Here is a 25,228-nt window from a genome sequence, read left to right as displayed (position 1 = left end):
GGAATACTGCTCACACAATCTCTCTTTGCATAATACACATTCTGCCTGTCTGATAAATGAATCAATAAACCAATCTTTATTAATTTAAAGCATGACATCTTATTTTCCAGTGCATAGTATTATACAATTAAAGGGTGATTAAATCCCCACGGTTCCTCTGTTCTAATTGAACAATGTATGTCAAGGGCATAGATGACTGGATGATTGTCCATGGGTTGTTAAGATGAGTTGGGGAGAGAAGAGGAGGAAAGAAAGAGACTGAGTGACAGAGAGGAGGAGACAGGTGGCGAGAGAGAGAGAGAGAGAGAGAAGCAGAAAGAGACAGAGGAAATAGGGATGACATTTTTGTAAGAACTTTTCATTTTTGCTAGGCAGTTCTTTAACTTCTCGGCAGACAAAAAGCGTGGAAACACGTAAATTACTGAGCAACAATGCACCAAATATGTCTCTCTCTGCTCTCTGGCCTTTGCCTTTGCTTGTTTTCCCTTTGCTGTGCTGAGGAAGGTCTTGAGTTCCCCAATTTTGACGGGAAGGACAGGGTGCTGGACATCAACGAGCGCAACTACAAGAAGGCCCTGAAGAGATACGACCTGCTGTGCCTCTTCTACCACGAGCCGCTGCCCGCCAACAAAGGCCTGCAGAAGAGGTTCCAGATGACCGAGCTGGTGCTGGAGGTGAGGAGGAGGAGGAGGAGGAGGAGGAGGAGGAGGAGAGACACAGAGAACCACAAAGAAACAGTGTTAAAGTAAAGGTCATGGTAGACTGATATTCTCTCTTTTATAGAAAAAGTCTGAAATAACTGTAATGTGTTTCAATGGTCCGTAAAACTCTGCATCTTATTTCAGAAAAACAACTTTCTTTATTATTGGTTGGGAAATGATTTAATAATTTGGTATTACTGCAGTTAATAATGTTAGTCATCAATTGTAAGTCAGTTGGATGAAATATCTTAACATCTGTTTGATGGACAGCCATCAATGTCTGACATTTCTGTTAAATTAATTGACATTTATATAAAACAGAACAAAAACATTTTGCATTTGAAAAAAAATATTACTGAAATAATTAATAAATTATCCTAAAAGTTTCTGATACATTTTCAGTCGATTCAGGTTTGATTCAGGAACTACAAAACTCATTCCATGCCATCAGCCTGAATTAAATATGGTTATTATTAGCCAATGAGCATACCAGTAGCAAGTAGCATTTAGTCTTCTTGCTTCATAAATGGCATAAACAATTCATCAATTATGATAATAGTTAGCCATACGTTTTCCACCCTTTTACTACAAATCTGTAATTTCTCAGACACCATCGTTGACTTCTTCAAGTTCAGGTATGCACCTGAATCCTGCCGAAAAGACACCATTACTGATGGAAGACGTGTGTTGTGACATAGTGTATGTTTCCCCGACATATCTCATGTCACATAGAGCTTATATCCCTGGGGCTACACTTGCAGCCTCCATGCACGTATGACTCTAACCTGTCAAAAAAAATTACGGACAGGAAAACCAGACACTGAAGGCATCATTCTTCCTCTGCCTGCATTATGTGTCACACATGTGTCACCTGCACATTCTTCACTGACAGGAAGTCATTTAATCCCATAATGGGCCCTCCTCTGTGTGTCCTATGTGTCTAGGGATTGTTTCTAGGTCATTTGAGTAATTATAGCTTGCTCCCAAAACTCTTTACTATCTGGCGTTGAACTAGAAATACTTTTTTTCCACATTAATGAGCTAAAAGCGGGCCCGTGTCTTTACCTTTTCATTATAGCTTTTGCATTCCTGTCATGCACTGAAAACAGAATAACATTCAGTTCAAAATCAAAGTCTCTCTTTATATCTGCTTTTTTCCTTAAGCAGTCCTGACTCACTCTGACTAAAATCTCACACACACACACACACACACACACACACACACACACACACACACACACACACACACACACACACACACACACACACACACACACACACACACACACACACACACACACACACACACACACACACACACACACACACACACACACACACACACACACACACACAAATGCATAGCTTACGTGATAAGTCATATGCTGACTGACATTTGTCTGTGTGACCACCCAGCTCACAGCTCAGGTGCTGGAGGACAAAGACATCGGCTTTGGGATGGTGGACTCCCAGAAGGATGCGAAAGTAGCCAAAAAGCTGGGTAAGACTCATCTGTCTGCATCATTCCATTCCGTGTGTATGACTTTGCTTTCCCTGATACTATTTGAACTACTGTCTTTGCTACTCGGCTATATTCTCCATTAGGTCTTGAAGAGGTGGGCAGCTTGTACGTGTTCAAGGACGACCGTGTCATTGAGTTTGATGGAGAGCTCTCCGCAGACACACTGGTGGAGTTTCTGCTGGATGTGAGTGGAAATCTTAACCTGATATGTTTTAAATGTGTAATATTGGAATCAATTGAGAAAGGGAATGCTGAAGTTAGCAAGAGAAGAGAATCTTTCATGTCATGTTCCCCTAAAGGTATCTCTTATCAGAGTCATAATCTGTGACATTTTCACATGAGTTCCCATAATGATTTTATATTTTGGGGAAACGAGTTGCAAATTAGGAGGGTTTTCCCACACTTAAATGTTCACAGATGCATCATGGGAGTGGTCGTTAACTGCTATCTCAAAGATTTGAAGTCAAAATCACTGACCTGTTTTTTTTTACTGCCCCCAAGGTGCTGGAGGACCCAGTAGAAATGCTCAATAACGCCATGGAGCTGCGAGCCTTCGAGAGGATGGAGGAAGACATCCGCCTCATTGGCTATTTCAAGGGAGAAGATTCATGTTAGTGTTAAGAAACACAGGGAATAAATCCATGTACACCTCTTCTCTGTCCCATTAACTTGCCTCACAGTCCCTCATGGGTTTCAGAGGCTAATGGAGTTATACATCATGCGAAAGGGAAACCTGATTCCAGACTCTCAGTCCCCTTTAAATAGCTTCTAGTTCTCTGTCTAACAGGTCAAACTGCAATTATAGTTCCTCTAAAAAAAGTGAGACAGGGAAGATGCTATCTGGTCCGATATTCAGTCCTTGGTTCAAATCAAATCAAATCAAGTTTTATTTATATAGCACATTTATAAACGATTTTTGGTCAAGCCAAAGTGCTGTACATAAAATAAAAATAGCCTAAAGTAGAGACACTTTACAACAAATACAACAGCACAGATTGTTCAGAATATCAGTATGAGAAAAACGACACCCTCTATCCTTAGACCCTCTGTCCTTAGACCCTCTATCCTTAGACCCTCACATCGTACAAGTAAAAACTTCCAGAGAAAACCCACAGTTTAAGGGGAAACAATGGGAGAAACCTCAGGGAGAGCAGCAGAGGAGGGATCCCTCTCCCAGGACGGACAGACGTGCAATAGATGCCGTGTGTAAATCGAAGAGATAATACATTTTACAGCATATAGACCGAATGTTAGGAAATGCATGTGTCTGTAAAAAGAAGATGAATCCACGAGGATGTCAGCTACAGTCCTGTGGGAGCCATCAGGGAAGCAGCATGGCGAGACCCAAGGCAGGACCGCAGAGACAGGTTCAGCCACGACCCGAAGTCCACGACTTAATCCAGAACTCAGGATAGAGGATCCAAGACACAGGACTACAGCAAGAGGATCAGCCTCGACTCCGGATCCCGGCGTAGATATAGATACAAAACAAGAAAAATATTTGTCTGGGTTAATCGGAACAAGAGAAAACACAGACACAGACAGAGAGGGGAAAGGTAATTGGATAAAAGTTATTCTTGATAACCCTCTAGAAAGATCTCATGAACTTCCCCACTCAATCTATCAAGACCCGAGCAGTTCTATTAGATATAGGATAAGAAACAGAGATAGGGATAAGGTTGTGACCTTGCATGGAGCAGAGCCAGGAGCGAGTTATAAGCGCATACAACTGTATTGGGGAGACGTTTTACCTGCTGGTGAATACAGTCGAATCCTCAAATTAAATGAAGCGAGTGTGTCACTGCTCGCCTTCCTGATGACATACTGTACATTATGGTTGGGATGTGAGCAGGATGTCAACAAAGCATTTATCTGGCCTTCTGCCGGTTCCTCATCTCTCTCTCTGTCTACTTTTCCTCAGACTACAAAGCTTTTCAGGAGGCCTCAGAGCGATATCAACCTTACATCAAGTTCTTCGCTACATTTAGTAAATCTGTAAGTTGCGCTGCACAACATGAATGGTGTGAATGTTCACATAGCAGAATGTAGACATGATTGATTATGAAACCCTGGCATGTTGTGTGTTTCAGGTGGCCAAACATCTCTCCCTGAAGATGAACGAGGTGAATTTCTACGAGCCCTTCATGGAGGAGCCGGCCATCCTGCCGGGCCGGCCTCTGTCAGAGATGGACATTGTTGATTTTGTTAACCAGCACCGAAGGTTTGTTGTATTTTTCAAGGATTTTTTCAATATTGTTCAAGCATTTTATGAAAATAAGCTCTTTTACAGGGCGACTTTGAGGAAGCTCCGGGCAGAGAACATGTTTGAAACATGGGTGAGTAGTCCTGAGAAGAGTTCGCAACTAAAATGATTTAAAATAATTGTTTTAAGGTGAATACTAATGTTTTTCCATTCCTAGGAGGATGACATGGACGGCATACATATTGTTGCGTTTGCTGAGGAGGAAGATCCAGGTTTCAGCCTTCTCATTTTGCTCTTGTTTCCCTTTTAAGTTGTAGTTCCAAAGCTCAGGTTCTGTTCTGTCCTCCTCAGATGGCTATGAGTTTCTGGAGATCCTGAAAGACGTGGCCAGAGACAACACCAACAACCCAGAGCTCAGCATCGTCTGGATCGACCCCGATGACTTCCCTCTGGTCCGTCTCATCATTAGCTTAGCATTAAGTAGTATCAAAACTGTTGTCACGGATACCTAACTCTGTTTGTCTTCAGCTGACCACGTATTGGGAAAAAACCTTCAAGTTGGACCTGTTCCGACCTCAGATTGGTGTGGTCAACGTCACAGATGTAAGTAATGAGTGAACTCTTACACGTCGTTACCTTAGAGAATGAACTCTTACCTTAACTTTCTGTGTTCCAGGCGGACAGCGTGTGGCTGGACATGTCCAACGATGAAGACCTGCCTTCCCCTGAGGAGCTGGAGGACTGGATAGAGGACGTCCTGTCAGGGAGGGTGAACACGGAGGACGACGATGAGTCTATGGACGACCAGGAGGACCCTGAAGGGTACGTCCCAGAGGACAGCTCCGAAAGTCAGGACTCGGAGGAGGAAGAGGACGGAGATGACTAACTCACTGTTGAGGGTGGGTGTCCAGCCAGGTCAGACCTGGGTCAAAACTGGCAACACCCACATTTCTGAGAAAGTATTTCTTTATCTAATTGTTTGGGTAAAAAAAAAGGATGTATGGTTTAATAAAAATGCAGGCCATGAAAACAAAGAGCTAAAAAATGCTCCTTAAGACTGAGATTCTTACAGTCAGATAAGTCTTAATAGTGTTAATATCAAAAATGATCATAAGTTTAAGGTTGAGATAAGGTAAAATAAGAGGGATTGTGTCTATCTACGTGAAAATAATATACCAAAAGTGTTTCGTTCTTCTGATTAGAAAATAACTTGAACTGTTTTCTTGTGATGAATTCAGAACCGAATAAAAGTATATTCCGACAACCTGCTAGTGTTTTCATTTGAACCACCTCCGCTGTTTTACGGTGTGTGAGAACACACAGTTCCCTCGCTCAATAACAGGGTCCAGACTGATGCTAAAGACAGCAGATTGACATTTTCTCCCTCAACCAATGAGCGTTTTTCTCCTTGAATTATTCACACAGCAGTGAATAATTCAGCATCATTATGCCTCCTAATGGGAGAAGGGACCCGGCAGTGCAGGGGCTGGGGGAGACGAGGTGAAATGCCCGACAAACTGCATAAGGAGCGGACATACCATGAATTAATAATACAGGGCCATGCATGAATGATTATTCCCCCGGAGGTGTGTGTATGTAAACAGGATGCGTGTGTCACACTGTGGGATTTACACATAATCCATGCAGCCAGATTTGAGATAAGAACATCCAAGTGTTAAACGTGACCCGAGGCAAGGAGACGTGACACGCTCTCTCCTGAGGAAAAGGAAGCAGACAGTGTCAGGATGTTCTGGGGTTTACATAATCATGTTGATGTCAAGTGTGCTGGTGTTTGAAGTTTGAAGGATTGAAGTCTCACACACAAACACATCCGTGCTGCGATGACAGCAACACAAAGAGAGGGTGAGGGTTTAACAGTTTAGAGTGCTAAGGTTTCTGTTCAAGACTCTCACTCTGCACACGAGTCATTACCAAGCAGATAGAGAGGAAGGAATGAAGAGGAAGGACAACATCCCATTAAGATGCAAATGTCCTTCATTTCCCTCTCTCCACATGTGCTCCTCGGACAGAGCAGGGTACGGGAGGATTACGCCGGGGACAGATGAGTTCCGACAGGCGGCTCCCGCTCTCAGGGGTACGAGGTTGTTTGTTTCCAGCGCCGGACACCCACATTCATTTGCCCACAAGGCCCAGCTGCGACGCTCTCTGACAGGCTGATGGCAAGCCAATTACCGTTGAGCTTCGTGGCAACAAAAAGCCGCTAAATCAAGGCCAAAAAAGACCATTTTGCTCCAACATGTCACACAGCAGGAGCAGAGGCTTAATGGGCAGCGACAGAGTGGGTGTTAGCAGGCCAGCAGCCGAGGGGGGGGGGGGGGAGGGGGGTTAGTGCACATGGAGAGGCTGAGAGAATAGAGAGGTCATGAAACACATCTGAAATTACAATGGCAAACAAATGCAATGAAGATAGATTTTAGGGTGAAATATCAAATGATCAGCAGTCAACTTTGATTTATAATGAGCCTAATGCCATAGTCACAATAGTCTGTTGTTCTTTGTATCTCGTTATGGAAGTGTAATTTTAAGAGGTTTTAAAGAGGTAAAACCACCTTAAATTGACAAAATAATGTAAAATACCTCTTAATTTGGATTCGAAAGGACTGCAATCGTACAGTTTGGTTGCAAATACAAGTGATGGCAAAATAAATCCCCAAAAAGAATTGATAAATTAATAGAAAATGTTACATGTCAAGATATTTCAAGTGGATTATATGTATGGTTGAAGGGGTTAAATGATATATAGATCAATACAATGGTTTTGAAATCAGGCAGCTAATCAAATACAATTATATAAAGTAATAATCCATTAGGAATACCTTGATCAAGTGTTATTAAATAATTGTTCTATAAATAAAACGTTTCAATCATGTTACAAATACCGTAATCACATTTTTAAGGTAGAAAAAAACAAAAACCCTTTTAGACGTTTCAAACTATATGACACCAAAAGCCTTGATAGACCATAATGCAATGCAGCTATTAGGCATGTTTGGTTAGTTTGAGTGTCCACACACTAACCAGTCACATATAACTGAAGAGAGGCATTCTGGGAAATCACAAAAGGAGGTAGAAAAAGTAGGGATATCAAAAGTCCAATGTTACAAATGTTCATAAAAATGTTTATTGTTTTTACAAATGCTAATGCTGTGAAACTGAACCATGTCTTAAATTGCAAACGCCAAAGCATCATCATGTATCCGTCCCCACAACAGAGGACTGTAACCTGGCAACAGCGTGACACATGGTGGAGATGTAGAGGAGTGTGGGGGGGGGGGGGTTGTCGTGTGAACTTGAATGTTGAATGGCATATATATATACATTCAGACACACATGCATGTTTACATAAATAGATACAGTGTAAAAACAGGAGGCACAGTCACATTGGGTTCGTACAAAGTTCCTCTGCCGGTACAAAATGTGACCTTTCAAAACAGCAAAAGTGTGTTTTTTAAAGTTCTCCCAAGATGGTTTAAAAGTTAGAAGTGTATAGTGGAAACGTTTGCTAAAATGAGCAGTGCTTCGTCCAGGCACACACACCGACAATATCAGGTTTCCCAGCCAGAGGGCAGCACTGGACAACCCTGCTCTCAGACAGAAGATATTATCACCATCACTCACTTTTCTTCTAGAAGTTCTCTTTTAATACTTAAGTTAATATGCCTGATCAGATCATTGTTGTGCCTTTAGCTTCATTGAACTGCATTCTTCTGGCTTAATCAGGTGAAAGAAATATTTAGAAACTGTGTAAGAGGTGAGACAAAAAGAAAACCAGACAGACTAGTTAAAAGGAGGTTCCGCCCTTCACACACGCACGCGCACACACACACACACACACACACTTTATCATCTCTTACTGCATGTATGCTAGTCATACAAGTGAACTGTGTGAGCCCTGAAAGATAAAATCATACTTTAAATACTGTACATTCTCAAATATAGGCCCTTATTTAGCCCTGTTGGGTTGGCAAATTCAGTGTAATGTGTATTTCCACAGCACTGCAGAGGGTCTTGTCACATTCCTCCAGAATTTCCAAATGAATTGGCTGTTACAGTCGAGCGCTAACCAGTAGTTGTAGAGAAGGTACTTTACTTTATTCCAATTATAAATATCACACAGTGAAAAGTCAAAGTCCTGTTTTGAAAATGTTACCTTTAAAAAGTATGTAAGTATAACTATACAAATGCATTACAGAAAGGTTTCCTGTGACAGTTTAAACTATTATCATTATTAATTATTATATTAATTAATTTATGATTATAATCATTACGGATTAAGCAAACTATATCTTTGGTTAAAAATTGTGAAGAAATTGGAAATTCCGTCACAATAAACCAAAGTGATTTGCCCGACAAATAGTCAAATAAATGACATTTAAATGTAAATGATTGAAATGCAAATCAGAATAAAAGTACAATATTTCACACTAAACTAAAAAACAACGTCAGTAAAGTATAAGTACCTTAAAGTTGTACTTGTTACACCTTTGCTTACCACATTTAGCTGGGCTTTTAGTGTGAAAAACATCAGGAAATGTTGACGGTAGTTTGACATTGAGCAGGAGTACGAAAGTATAAAAACAATATTGTATGTCAACAACATGACCTGACTGTTGTACTGATATATGCAGTTCAGTGGAAATACTCATTATACTAGATTGACTATGCGAGCTGCAGTGTTTAGATCAGGGATCAGTCAAGGATAATCAAATGTGGCCTTTTATATGAGAATATACAGTATTTAAACTTCAGTAACCCGCACAGGGAGTATTCAGTAGTACTTTTTTTTGTGACATGGTTATTCCTGTCTCTGCTTTCCCCTTCCATCGCGTCCGGAGAAGATTAGTGAACCGATGAGGCAGGGCAAATGTTTTTGGGCATGCGTCCATGAGCGTCTCTCATGATCCGCATCGTTGTTTAACATGTGTGTGTTGTTCCCAACTGGAGTGGAAATATCCCTCATGTTGCTCCACTGCACCTGGAGAAGATCAGAGAATAAGCACCCAAGTGTATGGAGCTCTTCAGGTGTAGGGGTAGTGATGAGGAAAACAGTCTGACGCCCTCTTTGAGCAGGCTGCGATCATCCTTTCTGTCTTTTCATTTAGAAACCAACATAATTGTGCACTTGATACAAAGTCTGATTTAAGTTTTTACGCCAGATGGATGCGTCCAAAAAGAGGGTACAGATTCTTCAACACGGGCACCATCTTCGTCCATGTTTCAAATATTTAAATACAAGTCATAAAATCGACGTCCTTAGTGGTTTTCTCTCCAGCAAAAGGAAGGAGTGATTGTGTTGACACAACATGACACACGTGCACACACAGATACACGCGTCCGAGTCAAACCGCCATCCTTTTGATTTCATCCAAATCAAACATATAAAGATCAATATATTCAAACATGAGTGTAATATATATTCATATGTAATATATAAAAAATAAAAACTGCAAACCCAAAGTGAAAACATCCGAGACAGGGTGAGGAATAAAAAAAGGGAGCGTTTGGAGAGCTACACGGAGGTTTCCGACTGTAGCCGCAGGACAAACTTGTGTGACTTGGGGTCGATGTACTCCTCCGACATCTGGATGTACGGGATCTTCTTGGTGGTCACGACCAGGCAGAAGTCTACACACTTCAGCTGGAAGACGCAGCCGTCCGATAGGCCGCTGGTGACCGAGGCGTCGCTGATCAGGGTCCACTGGCGGGCCAACCAGTGGCTCCGGCTGTACTGCAGGGTGGGGCCCGCGCTCAGGTAGCTCTCCAGGAACGCCTGGGGGGGAAGGGACATAAACACACTTTACTTTATATTCCACGGTACTCTATTTAAAAAAAGATATACATCCTAAATCATTTTTTTATGCTAAAGCGGGGGTGTCCAAACTTTTTTCACTAAGGGAAACATACAGAAAAATACACAAAGGACTGGGCCACTCACCCGACCTGAGGTTTATTGTATACTATATATATATTATTGTATAGTTATAATTTAGCAAAATCCATTGGACAACGGGCCGCATTTGGCCCCTGGTCCGCAGTTTGGACACCCCTGTGCTAAAGTGAGTGTGATGTCTTGAGGTCAGAGGTGTGACCTTGGGCGTCATGTTGTTGGTGATGCAGAAGGCCAGGTGCTGCTGGATGCTCTCCATGCTGTGGCAGTGCTGCTGCTTGGTGGTCCTCAGGTACTTCTGCAGGGCGCGGGCCATGGAGGGGAAGATGGCCTGCGCCGCCTCCCGGGGGTCCATCACGTCCACCGGGGTCTTCTTCTGCTCCTCCTCCTGCATGCGCTTGATGTGTGTGAACGCCTCCTCCACCGCCACCACCAGTCTGAGGAGACGGCAAACAGAAGTGAACAAAGTACAAAGTATTTGAACTCCACTACTTCCCACCTCTGATTACACTCGTGGAACAAAAGAAATGCATTTTTCTGGCTCTTCATTTTAGATTCCTTGCAGCATTCCTCCATTCATGCTTGATGTTCTTACCGTGCTTTGCGCTTGCGGACGCGCCGCTCGTGCTCCGCGTCCTCGTAGTACAGCTCGTTGTGGCTGGTGTCTCTGCGGCGGGCTGCGGCTGCGATCATGGCTCTGGACTGAGAGTGAGCCATTCCTTCTGCTGCGTTGTTCCCCGGACCTGTCCCGACACACAGAGAGCACAGGAGGGCTTACCGAGAGCGTGCATACCCCACAGGTACAGGAACAAAGGCATCTGGGGTGACGACATCAAGTGCAACATGCTTTTAGAGCAGCAGTAGATTATGGATGCACATAAACCTCGGTCCATTTGCCTTTATCACCGGCAATATAAAATCCCCAGGAGCTGAGGCGAGAAGCCACAAAGTCGTCAATTTTAATCGTCCTGTGATCATTGGAAACCCTAGAAAGCGCACCAACATATTGATATGCAAACCCTCCCTTTGCGGCGCTGCCTTCAGGAGGCCAATTAAAGAAGAAGTGTCTCGGGCAACACGAGTTTACATGTTCGGAATTACAGGCTGCCGATGAGCCCCGCTTGATGCTAAAGAGGGCAGGGCTGCTGAATTATTAACGGGGATCGAGAGTGAACAGAATAATTCATGGCAGAGGGGGGGGGGGGGTCTTTACACCCTCGCTGTTACTGCTGCACTTAGATGGGATTTATGGGGAAAACCATGTGAGGAGCAGGCAACTTGAGAAACTGTTGCACCACGGACGACTTTAAATGCTGATGTCATCATCTCTCGAGTAGCGTGATCACACATTTCCCATCATATTATTCTCTATTTATTAAATCGAGAATGGACATATTCATTCTTTCTCGATGTCTCTTGAATCAGCCAATCAGATAAGAGTAAGAAAGTTACAAATTACTCAACAAGTACAATTCATTTCCCAAAGACAATAATGGAGGTGTGAAATAATCGCCATTGTTATGATCATTATTTAATCATTGTTATCTTGCAAAAATGAGAAAACGTGCCATCATTTCCTGTTTCTTTCTACTGAACATTACATTCAAGTAAAAGTCCCTTGTAGAGCTCTCAATGTATTGTGTTTTCTCTGTAAAGCACTTTGAATTGCATTAATGTATGAATTGTGCTATACAAATAAATGGCCTTGCCTAAAGTAAGAACACGCATGGCTAGAGTCTTCTCCGTTGTATTTGTTATTGTTATGTGTGGCTACAACATATACAATAGCCAATATTAATCATTTCAAAAACATCTGTCTGATTTCATTTGACTGTGGAATTAATCAACATTGAACTCCGTTAAAAAAGCCAATAAAATAGATAACTCATGTTTCAGATTAGTTGTGAAAGCATAAATCTAACAATGTGTGTGTGTTATTTCACTTGTTTGATTTGCTTTGTTGAAGGCACTTAAACGCTTCCATATATCCTGCAGGGATTCATTTCCAATTCCAACGACGGAGCTGAGGAAACCAAATGGCTTGTCAGGCATCGTGGAATCACCCGCGCACATTTGGAAGCAGTGTAATTGAGTGTTATGGCCGCTTTGCGCTCAGGGCTTCAACACTGTTTAATCATGGAAAGATGATTGCCTGTCCCTGAGTTGGGATTATTTATTACACTGCTGCCGCGGCTGAGGGAAGAAAGACGGAGTGGGAAGTAAAAAAAAGAGGCGAAGAACGTCCCTGAGCAGCTGCTGCAGGGCGAAAAGGAAGGAGGAAGAGACACAAGAGAGAAATTAGAAGAACGATGTAACCATGGGTTTCTCCGCAACTGTCCCCCACTAACATTTAAGAAGGAACAAGGACAGTTAGTGCACTTCAGTGAAGCTTGAGCACACTTAAGGGACGGCAATGATTTCATATAGAGGGTTTGTGTTACATTCCAATAGCTGCTGTGACGACTTTCATCAACCTGTGGCATGCTCAGGAGAGCTGTGAGTGAAGGGGCGTTGATGTATACAGTGAGGCTGCAGTGAGGTGCTTCAGGTAGTAGCAGTGTTAACTTACTGTCCAACAGGTGGGCCTTCAGTTTGTCTCTGAAGGCTTCATGAAGGGTTCGCAGAGAGGAGAGAGGACGCGGGTATCACATAACCACACTGGCTTTATTGCGTGTTGCAGCCCATTCACTACAAATGATTTATAATATTTTCAACAATTATATCTTAGATCTATGTCCTCCCTCCCAGGCAGACATTCCAGCGCTGCATGGAAATCCTGCAGTGACTTGAAATGTGCTTTAGACGGGTCACCTGTCCCAGAGACGGTGAATTATTGCAGCAGTTATATAAGCAAACAGAGTGTGACACAAGCATCTATGTGGGTAGCATTAGCAGAGAAAGCAGACCTCCACCACACCGGAGCACAGAGGGAAACCAAAGCACGCCTAAAGACACATGGCAAAGATCAAAGAGCGTCCCACTCACCCTCAGCCAGGGCTGCTGGGAACTCACCATCCACGTTGTAGACCTTGAGGCCGGCCAGGTGCTTGGCAGCGCGGGACTTGGAGGCGGAGAGCAGCGCCGGGTTGTGGACGGGGAAGTCGCAGTAGTAGTGCTCCAAGACGGCCAGAGCCGCCCGCTGGATGCTGGGGGGGAGGAGGAGGAGGAGGAGGAGGAGGAGGAGGAGGAGGAGGAGGAGGAGGAGGAGGAGGAGGAGGAGGAGGAGGAGGAGGAGGAGGAGGAGGAGGAGGAAGAGCTTTAGGGAAATGTTCTGGATAAAAACAGTGCTTCCAACAATGGAGAAAAAAGGGGAGCTTAATCAACAATGCACTGCAACTCCATTACTTCCATCCACAGGCTATACACAGCCAATCAGATTTCTGCATTTCCTTGCAGCCCTATATATGTTATCCGTCTTTAGCTCTCCCTGTTTATATGCATGTTATGGAGGAGAAAGCGGTAGCATTCAGAGTCGAAGTGGCTCCACATGCTGGTCCTTCACAGTGGGGATCATGTCAGGGCTTGTCCTTCACGACACAGCACTACTAAACCAACTGTACACAAGCAGGCCGTTTCCACATGTCACATGACATAAATCATCGGGGCTTTTCCCACACGCAACCTCGGTTTTCCTGGAAGCTACATTGGGGCAGTCAGGCTGTGAGCCAATAGACTTGGCAGGAACCACGGCATCAGCAACAGCAACGCTTTTCTGAACTGTGCAATTTAGCATAAATATCTTATTACAAATTCACCACTGTACTAATTGTCATTGAATAGAAAATGGATCAGTGGCCATGTGCTCTGTTATACCAATACTTAGGTTGTAGCATTTAGAAATGAAATCTGGCAGCTAGTGTTGGCCTTCCAAAGTAAAGCTAAAAACCAGTCAACGATGCTCGCTTTTATCGACTTAAACTATAGAAATAAAGCCAAGAAATGCAGATATAAATATGAAACCCCTCGTTGCGTAGCAGCACTTCACAGTGTGCGCCGACAGAGGGATCTAGTTGCTGCTACAACCCAGAGCTCAGTTCTCTGACCTGCATGTATCCAACAGGACGACAGCAGATGTTGACAGCTGTTAACTGACCCAAAACACGACTGCAGTCCTTAACACTCGGCCCTTTTCTTGTGTGTGTGTGTGTGTGTGTGTGTGTGTTCACTGGTCTGTAAGCCCTCCCTGTGTCATTCTTTAGGCCACGTGGAGGGCTAACTCAATAAACATGAACATGACCAACTCATGCAGCATGCGCTCCCTATTACCCCAGAGGAGGATGCTGTGCGACCTCTGAGCCACCGATGAAAGCAGTCCATATATGTGCTGACCTCTTGTAATGTCCATACCTCACTCGGAACACACTTTAGATTAAGTGCAGATATCTGAAATACCACAGAGACAGACGGGGCACCCAGGAATTCATTGCTACCGTTATCTGCTGACAGTCACATGTAAGAAGTGTCATGGCAGGCTGACAGAGTTACTGAACAGATGCTCAGACAAAAGAGGATCGAGTGATGAGAGGATAGGGACTGTCTGTTCATGGCTTTAAAATGGGAGTGCAAAGCCTCCAATAAGTCCCTTCTTTCACATTTTCTAAAGATGAAAGGAATCCCTTTTCTCATGATAACGTTTATGCACGATTAGATTTGTGTATTTACATGAGGTCATGAAGAGGTACTTTCGAAAATATGTTCCATTTAAGTCAGTTAATAGCAAGAAGCTCCAAGGCCAATGGTGCAGTAGTCCTTTGATTTTGCAGTTCAAACATTTAACGTTTTTTCATTTGCCCACCTCCCGACAAGTTCCATGAAAACCAGGCCAGAAGTTGTTCAGTAACCCTGAACACAAAACTCCCTCGGTGAACGCAACAACAAGTGTAGCTTTTTAATAATTGTGTGTGTGTGTGTGTGTGTGTTAGACTTGAAGTCAGCCATAGGAAAACACACCAGAGGGTGTATCAGCAAGCTGGAGGCGCGCTCACTTCCGAGGATTGATAACATCTCCCATGTTTAACCCAGGAGACCCGGGCAGCCCTCTGATCCATTAGGCAGACACACAGGACCATTGTTTGGAGCAGAACTGCTGAGTCAGAGTTCCTGCCGCTTTCGGACTACGATCAATTATTAAGCCGAGCAAACATGACACAAAACCATGTCGGCGTTCAGAGCAGCGTCTCACATGGAATCCAAGAATTGCAGAGCACTTAGTGAGATTTTCCAGGTAGTCACCCTCTGTAATGTGTGTGAGGAGTGACCGGTCAGGGAGTGTACACTGGGAAGTCCCCAGCAGTGGGTGTTTTAACCCCCACCCTCTGTGACTGGAAGGAATGTGTTCATATTCGACTCCTCTGGTCTGACAAGGGGACAAAAAAGGCTTCCTCTGGAGATTGGCATCAAAGGCCAGGCAGACAGAGAGTAGCCTCGAGGGCCCCGGGGCCGAGTCCCCTTTATGATAAGGGAAGATGAATGGCAGAGAAACAGGAATGTGGGCAGTGAAGTAGAGGAGGCAAATACACACTCTCGTCGTCTGGCTTTCTCTCCGTGATGCATTGTTCGTGACTCATTTGCATGTATATGATGCAATTACGCATGCAAACACACATGTTTATGCTCGGTCGTGTCCATGCATGTGTGTCAGGCTGACCAGATGGGCGCTCTCATTAGCCCCGAGTTTACAGCCTGCTGCGGCGGCCAAGCACCCTGAATGGCACAGCTTACAAAGGACAACAGCCCCAAGGCTAACGCACCAACCAGGCCCACACACACACACACACACACACACACACACACACACACACACACACACACACACACACACACACACACACACACACACACACACACACACACACACACACACACACACACACACACACACACACACACACACACACACACACACACACACACACACACACACACACACACACACACACACACACACACACACACACACACACACACACACACACACACACACACACACCTGACCTGTTTGTGCTACTTGGATATCAATACACATTCAGCCTAAAGGTTAAAGGTTCAGCGCAAGCACACTTGATTATTAATTATAAATGACAGATTGGAAATATCAATAGTCCAAAGAGAAAGAAGTGATACTCGATGACCTTCTGACATTATACTCTTTTAGGGTGAATTCTAAATTACAATCGTCAACTTAATAATATTTAAATGAAAGGTTGCTTTGTGTGTTGAGAAGACACTCTACTTCTCGAACTAGATGCTCATATTGGGTTATCTGAAAAGTGCATTGTCAACAAATAAAAAGGCACACATGGATTCTAGCCACCAGCAGACATCCTGACATAAACAAAGGCGCATGAATTATTAACCAGTGCACTACGGGGGAAAGCACATACATGTAAGAGTAGATATCCATCATGTTTTAGTAGTTGTCGGTTAGCAGGCGTGGGTTGGAGACTCGGTGCTGCATATTGATACTAAACATTAGATCTTCCGGTTCTTTCTGACAGGAAGGTCACAAAAGCCTGGTGGGTCTAGTCAGAGCTGTTCTCTCCTAAACACACACACACACACACACACACACACACACACACACACACACACACACACACACACACACACACACACACACACACACACACACACACACACACACACACACACACACACACACACACACACACACACACACACACACACACACACACACACACACACACACACACACACACACACACACATTGGTTTCTTTGACACTACCCTCCTATTAATAATGAAGCCAGCGTTCTCTCTCCCGTCCCTCGCTGCCTCCGTCTCCTGGGTCTTCCCTCTGTACTCCGCCCTCCGTCTGCAGCTCTTTTTTAGGAGTTCCCTCTGAAGCCCCCCCCACCCTCTCCCTTTTCTCCTGGCACTGTGTCTGCACGCCTTCTTGTCTTTGCATTTTCTCCCATTTCTGGCTAAACATTTTATATCCCTTTATTTTACTTCAGAGTGTGTAACTAGTGTTTTCCTTCCCTCCTCTCTCGCTTGGTGTCCCAGTTTCCATCTTTCCTTCTGCCTTCATCTCGCCCCCATGTCCTCCTTTCCCTCTCTCTCATCCCCCCACGTTCTCCTCGTCATTCCCCCTGTCGCTCACAGGAGTTTAGCTCTCTTTACCTTCTGTCCTCTTACTGCTTCTGTCTGTAATCTCCACGCGCACAGAGGTCCTCTGCCATCTTGCTCTCAATGCTTCCAGAATACATGAATGCCTGTGTGAGTATTATACCCCACAGTCATTAGTAACAGTTACAAATGTAAGATTTGCACGTGCACCTGATCAGCATATATTACAATATAGTAACTACTGATACAGGTGTACACTGTTTGCTCACACAAAGTCGCAAAAGAGTAAATGCCGTGAGACAAAAAGTAAAGATATTCTAAGAAAAAGACAATTCGAAAACAAAAATCTAAACTATGAGACAAAAATGTAATCCTATTAAACAAATAGTTGCGATAATGAGACCAAAGTCAAAACAATAGTACAAAAGCCACACAAAAATATCCAAAATATGAGACAAAAGTTAAATCTAGCAGACAAATAGTTCACATAAAATAATCATAAGACAACAATTCAAAAGTCAAAGAGTAAAAACGATGACACTGACTATACTGTAGCACCAGAAGTATGAATCCGCCTCGGTAAATAGTTCCTATGAAATGTAGTGTTACGTATGCTGTGATGCGGCCTTTGGATAATGCATAACTCTGACAACACCAATCCCTGAGCAGGTGTGATTCCTCTCAGAGGACCCCGGCCCCTGTGAGCGGCTCACCTCAGCTGGCCCAGGTTGTAGTGCCTCTTCTCCCCGTCGGTGGAGCGCATGACGCAGACGGAGAAGCACGGCTGCAGCTGCCGCAGCTCCAGCAGCACGATGGCCAGGTAGTGGATGAAGAGCAGAGCGTCCACCAGAGACACCGCGTACTGCACGATGCCCTGGTAGTTGTCGTCCTGAAAACAATAAAGTGCCTCTTAATGACATGTCTGCACAGTACACACAATACAGAACACTTTCGGACTACATTTAAACATGTTTACAAACACAACGTATATTAAATGAGATCATGTAAGACAAGATGTAGAGCATATGAATATGTAGATGCATTTCAAAGCAAGCTTTTTCGTATTTTCCTACATGCATTCTGAATGAGGGACCACCAGGGAGTTTAAATTATGACTCAAACACAAAACACAGCACTGGGAAACCAAATGTCTCTTTTGGTTGTTCGTTGATCTTCTAAAGGCATTACAAGTTCACGTGTGTGCATACAGCCATGGGAAATACTTGATTCTAAGACTTAAACATCTTATGTAAATTCTTATATAATATATTTATTATTTTATTTAAAAATGAAGCAACTGTAACAGAACCTTATCACCCCTGGAATAAAAACAGTATTGTGATTCTGCGTACTTACAGGCAATGACAGAGATTATTATTGATGCCTGCGTTTCCTTCTTCCCCCTCACCTGTGTGTCCAGTATCCGGACTCCATAAAACAGCCAGTATGACATCACAAAGAGCAGCACCAGCACGGCGAGCAGCGCCCGGAACACAAAGACCCGCGGGAGGCCGGCCCGTGGCGACCTGAAGAAGAGCGCCCAGATGGCCAGCAGCAGGATGAGCAGCTTGAAGGCCACGGAGATGAAGAGGCCCTCGCAGGCCGTGCCGCAGCTCTGCAGCTTCTCCGGCCACAGCAGGTGGGGCAGCACCAGGAAGGCCACGGGCGTCAGGAACACCAGCAGGCCCATGACCACGGCCAGCGTCAGGGTGAAGTACCGCCGGCAGTCCAGCCCCACGCTGTCCTCCAGGTCCTTGGTGATCCGCACAATGTCCTCCTGGGACAGGCTGTGCTCCGAGGTGCCCGTGACCGCCGTGGTGGTCTCGCCCCAGTTGTCATCCTGGAAATAAATGAAAGAACTTTTTTTTTTTAATCATGCCTCACTTTTACTAGCTTAAAATAATGAGGTGAGACCAAAAAAGGACCTATTTTTTTTTCATAAAAATATAGTCCCTTTCCATCATCCTTTTGTATTCACTTGAGAAGGAAGGCCACTATGATTCAGAGATATATACATAACTTAAATCGATTATTTAGGCAAATACATTCTTTTCTACAGATTGTGAGGCATTCTAATTGTAACTTGAACACATAATTGTAAAAAGCGTTGTCTCGTGTGCATGTGAGTGAGCAGGCCATTAACAAAGCAGTTTAACAGATGTGTGTACAGTATAGTGAACACATGGTTTTAATGCATGTGTGGGATCATGCACACTAATATTTCACATTCTGTTTATCATGTGCCATCTACTGATCCATTCGCAACTGCAGCATAAACACCAACCATCCTTCAGAGGATTTTATGAAGAGGTGTTTTCCTCGATTCACGGATGTGTCGTCAGTGAAAGGCACAGTGAAGGGGATTCAGATGCACCCAGCGACTTCAGCAGGTCTAGCAAATGCACAATAACAACACCACAATGGCAGGGTGGGCCCAGTGCAGCGACTCCGCTCCAGGGGAAGTGTGAGAGACGGCATCAGATGATAGAAAATATGAAAGCTCCTATCTGAGCTTTTTCTCACTCGAGTGAATTAGAATGGGAAACATGTTGCAATACCTGGGGCTCGTGCAGTAGATTGTTTTTTTTGCTTCTGACGTCAGCTCAACAAAAAAGACATGGGAGGTTATTTCCAAGCACGTGAGAAAGAACGGAATAGATAGGAAGTGGGAAAAGTAAACAGAGCGAGCTGCCAACTGAGCTTTACGCTGACGTCTGGGTCTGACTGCATCCGCAGATAGTGAAGGTCAGCAGAGGCGCGAGAGCAAGAAAGATAACAACTCTTTACACTGCAGTCATAACAAGAGCTAACGCGGAGCCTACGAGAGCCGCTGCAAGGGAACCATAGACACTGTTACCGAAATGTATTACCGCTGGAGTAAAATGTGTGTAGGAAAGAGTCCTCAGTTAGAATTGTCCCACTTCAGGTTTTCAAGTCACATGTTTCCTTCTAAATGCCTGCAAGAGATTTTCACGTTTTGTTCTACGATATAAAATACATCTTGTAAATAGTAAATACCCCACTGATGTATGTCTGAACCGTCTGAACCTTATCTGTCTCACAAAAACAGCGGCTGGTAACGTGTAGCTAAATGAGACGACTCAACGGCATTGAAAGATAGCCGCCTTTAGCTTAGCAAAGACGGCGCAAAGTCATGTGACCACGATGCAGTTTGCTTACAGCCTTACGTTAGCTTTTTACTTTAGACTAGTATCATAAACGTGTGTGTGCAAAATATCTTATTCTTGCATTATCCTAAATACAATGGTTAATTTCTTAGAAGGAGTCCTTGAGAGGCTAACTTATGTGTCGGCCTGCACCACTCCATTCAGCCAGCATTAGCAGAGAGGGGAAATGATGGTGCCTTCAGACTGAGGGGGATGGGAGGGCGGTGCTTTGGGACAGAGAGTAGCCAACTGGCCTCAGGGGTTAACACCGCAGATAGAGGGGAACAATGGAGGACCGGGCAGAATGCTCAGGTTGTTTTAGCTGGAAATACTGATTCTAATGACTGAATGTACACAAAGGATATTAACACTGCAAAGGCAAAGAAGAGAAACACCTGGTTGTGCCATTATTTTAGAATGAAAAACAAAAAGGATGAGCCTCAAACATCCACACATTTGCTGTTCCTGAAAGCACGATCCTTCACGATGACTTGTCGGTGTAGTTTTTCACAGTCAGTCTGAGGTGCAGCCCCCGAAACCGATCTCAGTCTCATCTGACCTTTGACATGACAATGCGGCTGTAAATAATCATCCGACTGTCTGCCATGCTGTAGGAAAAAAGTGAAACACCGGGAGTGACCCGTCCCGTGAGCTGTAAACCAGACGGTGGAATGCATGGCTCGGGTTCAAAAGGTCCAAGAGGGAAGATGTTAATACGCCGCCTGACATTCGGGAGTGCTGAACATTCCTTCATGCAAGTAAATTAACCTTAAGTACGCATTTAGGAGATATGACTATTAGAAACAGTACTGGTGTCACAGGTCTATTTCTTGTGGTGTGGGTATTTTTCATAGCCATGGGTGGGGTCATCTAACTTGAACTAACCAATGTCAAATAAAGGATCAAATGAAGAATAAGAAATAACATGCATCAGTATTCCTTCAAACAAGATGCAAACTATTAATAAAAAGTAACATCGGGTCAACTTCATAATGTCTGTGTATTGAACTTGAGAATTGGAGGTCATACATATATCTGACAGAATGTAGTACAACAAAAATGCAACATACTCACAAACACACGTAAATAATGTATATATCAGTCCAGTCAATTGGATTGGAGATTGCTTTAGAAAGAGAACAGCGAAAGCCACTTCATTAATAATGAGCGAGCGGACTGGAGAGGCCTCTCCACAGAGACTAATGCAACAAGCCTTTTACTCACAAGAAGCAATTATCCCCTAAGAGAAGAAGAGTACGCACAACCTCATTATTTTCTTTGTATATTAGCAGAGACAAGTGGTCGGCCAAAGGCGAGCCACAAGCCTGGGTCATGCAGAGATTCACAAGTCAGCAGGGTGGCTAACCGGCCCGCCTGCAGGTACCCAGCAGCATGGGGGAGACATGTTCTAATGTCTCCTGATTGTGAGGTATGACACCACAGGCATTGTAACGTGCCATTGGGGCTATTGTATAAATTTCTTCCGGGCAAGAGGAAAGAAAACATCCAAAATGCACATTACTAGTATTATTTTGACTAACTTTATGTTTATTTGGGTCTTTAGAATTCTCCTAATTTGACCAAAAGCAGTAAATAATGCCTTATTTGCCTTTTAGACACTTATAATTAATGTAAAAAATGATGTAATTGTTAGTAGGCCTATTCAACTGGGGAAGCTTCATGTACATATGTATTAGTTAGGTATTTAAAAATATATACCTTAAAAATGCAATTTTTTCATATTCTGAGCCAGAAATCCCCACTTGAGTAATCTATTAATACGACCGAATGCTAAACCTATTAATGTGTAGTGCTTACCATTAATTATAACGTGTTTTTCTGCACGAGTAATTATGACACAACTGATCCACATGGTGTTGAGTGCAGTTCATTTTGACTGTTGACAGATTCTCAAGTCTTAATCGTGTTTGACTCCAGTCTAGCTAATGAAGACCAGTGTGTGTGTGTGTGTGTGTGTGTGTGTGTGTGTGTGTGTGTGTGTGTGTGTGTGTGTGTGTGTGTGTGTGTGTGTGTGTGTGTGTGTGTGTGTGTGTGTGTGTGTGTGCGAGTGAGAGAGAGTGAGAGAGAGAAGGAAATCAATAGGCATTAGCTGTATATAGAGAGTGTCTCTCTGACCACAGTGTCCTGCACAGCACCCAGGGGAGACGTGAGTCACAGCTTCTCATGCCGACACTCGTCAACAGTCACCGCTTGTTTCAGCCCTCTGAATCACTCACTGCTCAAGGACTCTTCGAGGAGTCACCGTTTTCACACAGCAAAGACTTGCTCAGGGTCTTACTGAGTGATAACTGGAGGCCTTTTCAAAGCTAGACGGGCAAATTAGCATGTATCCAAACATGTCAAAATACTCCTTTAAAGTCTTTTTGTGTTGCATTGTAAACACTTTGAATTGTGTTGTTGAGCGGTGCTATCCAATTAAACGTACAGTGCCTGAATCAATCCAAGCAGCAAATACATTAATAATTATTAAACAAATATCCAAATAGTCGCCCAATCCTTTTTCACCCAATCATACCTGACTAAATGAGAAGGAAATATAGGACAATGTTTTTGTTGTTGTGAACTTTACTACTACTCCACCTGGGCTTTTCCTTCGCCTGCAAGGCTAAAAATAGGTATTAGTGACCCACATTTCCTCACGGGATTAACCAACAACTGCAGGCTGAGCTGGTTCAGTACCAGCAGCACGATTCATTACAGGAACGAGGGTGAACCAGAGAGGAGCCGTGAAGGCAGAGGGAACAAAGAGGAGAAGGGCGAGAGCAGGAAACATGTTCGATAACAAGACAGCCAATTAAAGAGAGGGATTGATCCAGGGGGGGGGGGGGGGGGCGGTGTAAAGGGCCAGAGAGGATTAGTGTACACACACACACACACACACACACACACACACACACACACACACACACACACACACACACACACACACACACACACACACACACACACACACACACACACACACACACACACACACACACACACACACACACACACACACACACACACACACACACACACACACACACCAGCCTGTGAAACCCTTCGCTCACCACTACATTTACTCGCTTCAACTAAACACCTGTCAGGTCTGCTCTTGTTCTACGTCTGCGGTGATTTATTCATCGGAGAAGGTTTTACAAGCGATTCCTCACTCTGGGAGGAGCTGAGGCGTTCCGGGGGAGACTAAATAATGGAAACATCCGATATGACGTGTTCTCACATACCTCGAGAGAAGGGCTGGGGAAACGGGAACACAGATGAAACTACTCTAATAATTAGAAGGGTTGACATCTAATATGTTGGAGATTTAAAGTGAGTGGTATCTTCTCCATGTGTTACCTATTTCAGGGTACACAAATGGGTTGCGTATTAGCATCGTAGCTACAGAAGCTTTCGTTGTTTACTGAAGCCTGGCTAAAAATATCCCTTTACAGCTATTTTTTGAAATGTTAGAAAACACATGTATTTGTAATCTTGTCAAGAATTGTCTATATCAGCTATATATATGTAATATCAAGGTAAAACCTGGAGCAATTAGCTTAGCTTAGGATAAAGACTGATAGCAGAGGGGAACAAGTTAGCCTGGCCTGTAAAAAGTAAAAATAAATGTCTATCAGCACCTTTAAAACTCACTAAAGGAGAAGATTAAGTTAAGATATAATACCAGGTCTAACAAGAGACATCCATGACAGCAACATGTGCAGCCGACTGTTGAGAAAATCACCTTCTGCATCTGAGCAAAGATAGGACATCATTAAAAACAGTTGCAGCGAGAGCGGTTTGATAAGAGGAGGAATGCGCCATCAAAGTATTTATTTGATGAAATGTTGGCCAGGCTGTAAAGTACTGCAATATGATACAGAATTCTTTCACACACAGTGACGTCACGAGCTACCCACAATGCAATGCGCGCCATATATGTATATATATATATAAATACGCCATTTTCCTGGAGGTGCAAATATCCTGGAGGTGCTAATGTAAACAGCTAGCTAACGTAGCCAGGCAGAGCGCACTGGGTTTTTCTGAATTAACGACCGAAGAAATCTCTGCATGTCTTCGGATTACATCTCTGGACTTGAGGGGTGTTCTCTCGGTCGTTACCAGCGTAAACTAGAGCTGTGTGGGTTGTCGGATTGCCCTTACAGACTGCCTGCAGATGTTTGGAAAAACGACCCTCGAAAGTGGCCTTTGTCGATTTTGGCAGCATCTACGTCTATCTTCTGCAAACACCAGGTGAATACCCCACTTGTCACAATAATATTATCATGCCAATGCATATATGTGGTATTTTAGAGTGGACTAGATATTGATTAAGGCAATAGACTATGATATTCTGCTTGCGGATACCGGAAGTACGGTGTCGCCCTCGGCCCAATACCCGTATGTGTGTGTGAACGAATCTGCTGAGCTTTAAACACAGCCAGCAGCACGCCATCTGAACTGAACACTCGCTTGCTTGGATCATATTGAGTGACATGATGGTTTGTCGGGATTAAAAGGCCTTCGTGGTGTTTTAAATGATACATTACATGACAGTTCTAGCTGTTTTTGGTCACAAAACTAAGAAATACCACTTTTGTTTACAATATTCGACTCTGGAGGACTAATAAC

The 25,228-nt window shown here is 43.8% G+C and overlaps 2 protein-coding genes across 4 annotated transcripts in view; one reads left to right on the top strand and one right to left on the bottom strand.

Annotated features, from left to right (window-relative positions):
• The first annotated feature begins 162 nt into the window (after window positions 1–162).
• On the top strand, window positions 163–5,690 carry LOC117458273 (calsequestrin-2-like). The gene is made up of 11 exons (XM_034098651.1): window positions 163–674; window positions 2,118–2,202; window positions 2,307–2,407; window positions 2,725–2,833; window positions 4,145–4,218; window positions 4,314–4,444; window positions 4,514–4,559; window positions 4,644–4,698; window positions 4,778–4,878; window positions 4,955–5,029; window positions 5,103–5,690. The coding sequence occupies exons 1-11, from the start codon at window positions 432–434 to the stop codon at window positions 5,310–5,312; spliced, it is 1,230 nt and encodes a 409-aa protein (XP_033954542.1). The 5' UTR covers window positions 163–431; the 3' UTR covers window positions 5,313–5,690.
• Window positions 5,691–9,861: 4,171 nt separating this feature from the next.
• The window catches only part of LOC117458258 (vang-like protein 1), a 37,836-nt gene continuing 22,469 nt past the window's right edge, over window positions 9,862–25,228 (bottom strand). For 2 of the 3 annotated variants that reach the window (XM_034098620.2, XM_034098638.2), the window contains 6 exons: window positions 18,832–19,263; window positions 18,137–18,312; window positions 13,320–13,480; window positions 10,930–11,077; window positions 10,537–10,771; window positions 9,862–10,217 (listed from right to left, as the gene is read on the bottom strand). In XM_034098620.2, the coding sequence (XP_033954511.1) occupies window positions 9,957–10,217; window positions 10,537–10,771; window positions 10,930–11,077; window positions 13,320–13,480; window positions 18,137–18,312; window positions 18,832–19,263 (1,413 nt within the window). In that variant the 3' untranslated portion in view covers window positions 9,862–9,956. The remainder of the gene's footprint in view (window positions 10,218–10,536; window positions 10,772–10,929; window positions 11,078–13,319; window positions 13,481–18,136; window positions 18,313–18,831; window positions 19,264–25,228) is intronic. The other variant, XM_034098629.2, reaches the window with a different exon arrangement.

This window comes from Pseudochaenichthys georgianus, chromosome 2, assembly GCF_902827115.2.
Source record: "Pseudochaenichthys georgianus chromosome 2, fPseGeo1.2, whole genome shotgun sequence".
Lineage (NCBI taxonomy): Eukaryota > Metazoa > Chordata > Actinopteri > Perciformes > Channichthyidae > Pseudochaenichthys > Pseudochaenichthys georgianus.
The sequence above is the reverse complement of the archived record's forward strand: the minus strand, read 5'-3'. Positions and strand labels throughout refer to the sequence as shown.

Bases quoted from the DNA above. Each gene is read 5' to 3' on its own strand.
- LOC117458273 (XM_034098651.1), top strand. From the start codon at position 432: ATGCACCAAATATGTCTCTCTCTGCTCTCTGGCCTTTGCCTTTGCTTG. The intron at 4,879-4,954 runs GTCCGTCTCATC...GTTTGTCTTCAG, and splicing joins ACCCCGATGACTTCCCTCTG to CTGACCACGTATTGGGAAAA. The intron at 5,030-5,102 runs GTAAGTAATGAG...TCTGTGTTCCAG, and splicing joins GTGTGGTCAACGTCACAGAT to GCGGACAGCGTGTGGCTGGA.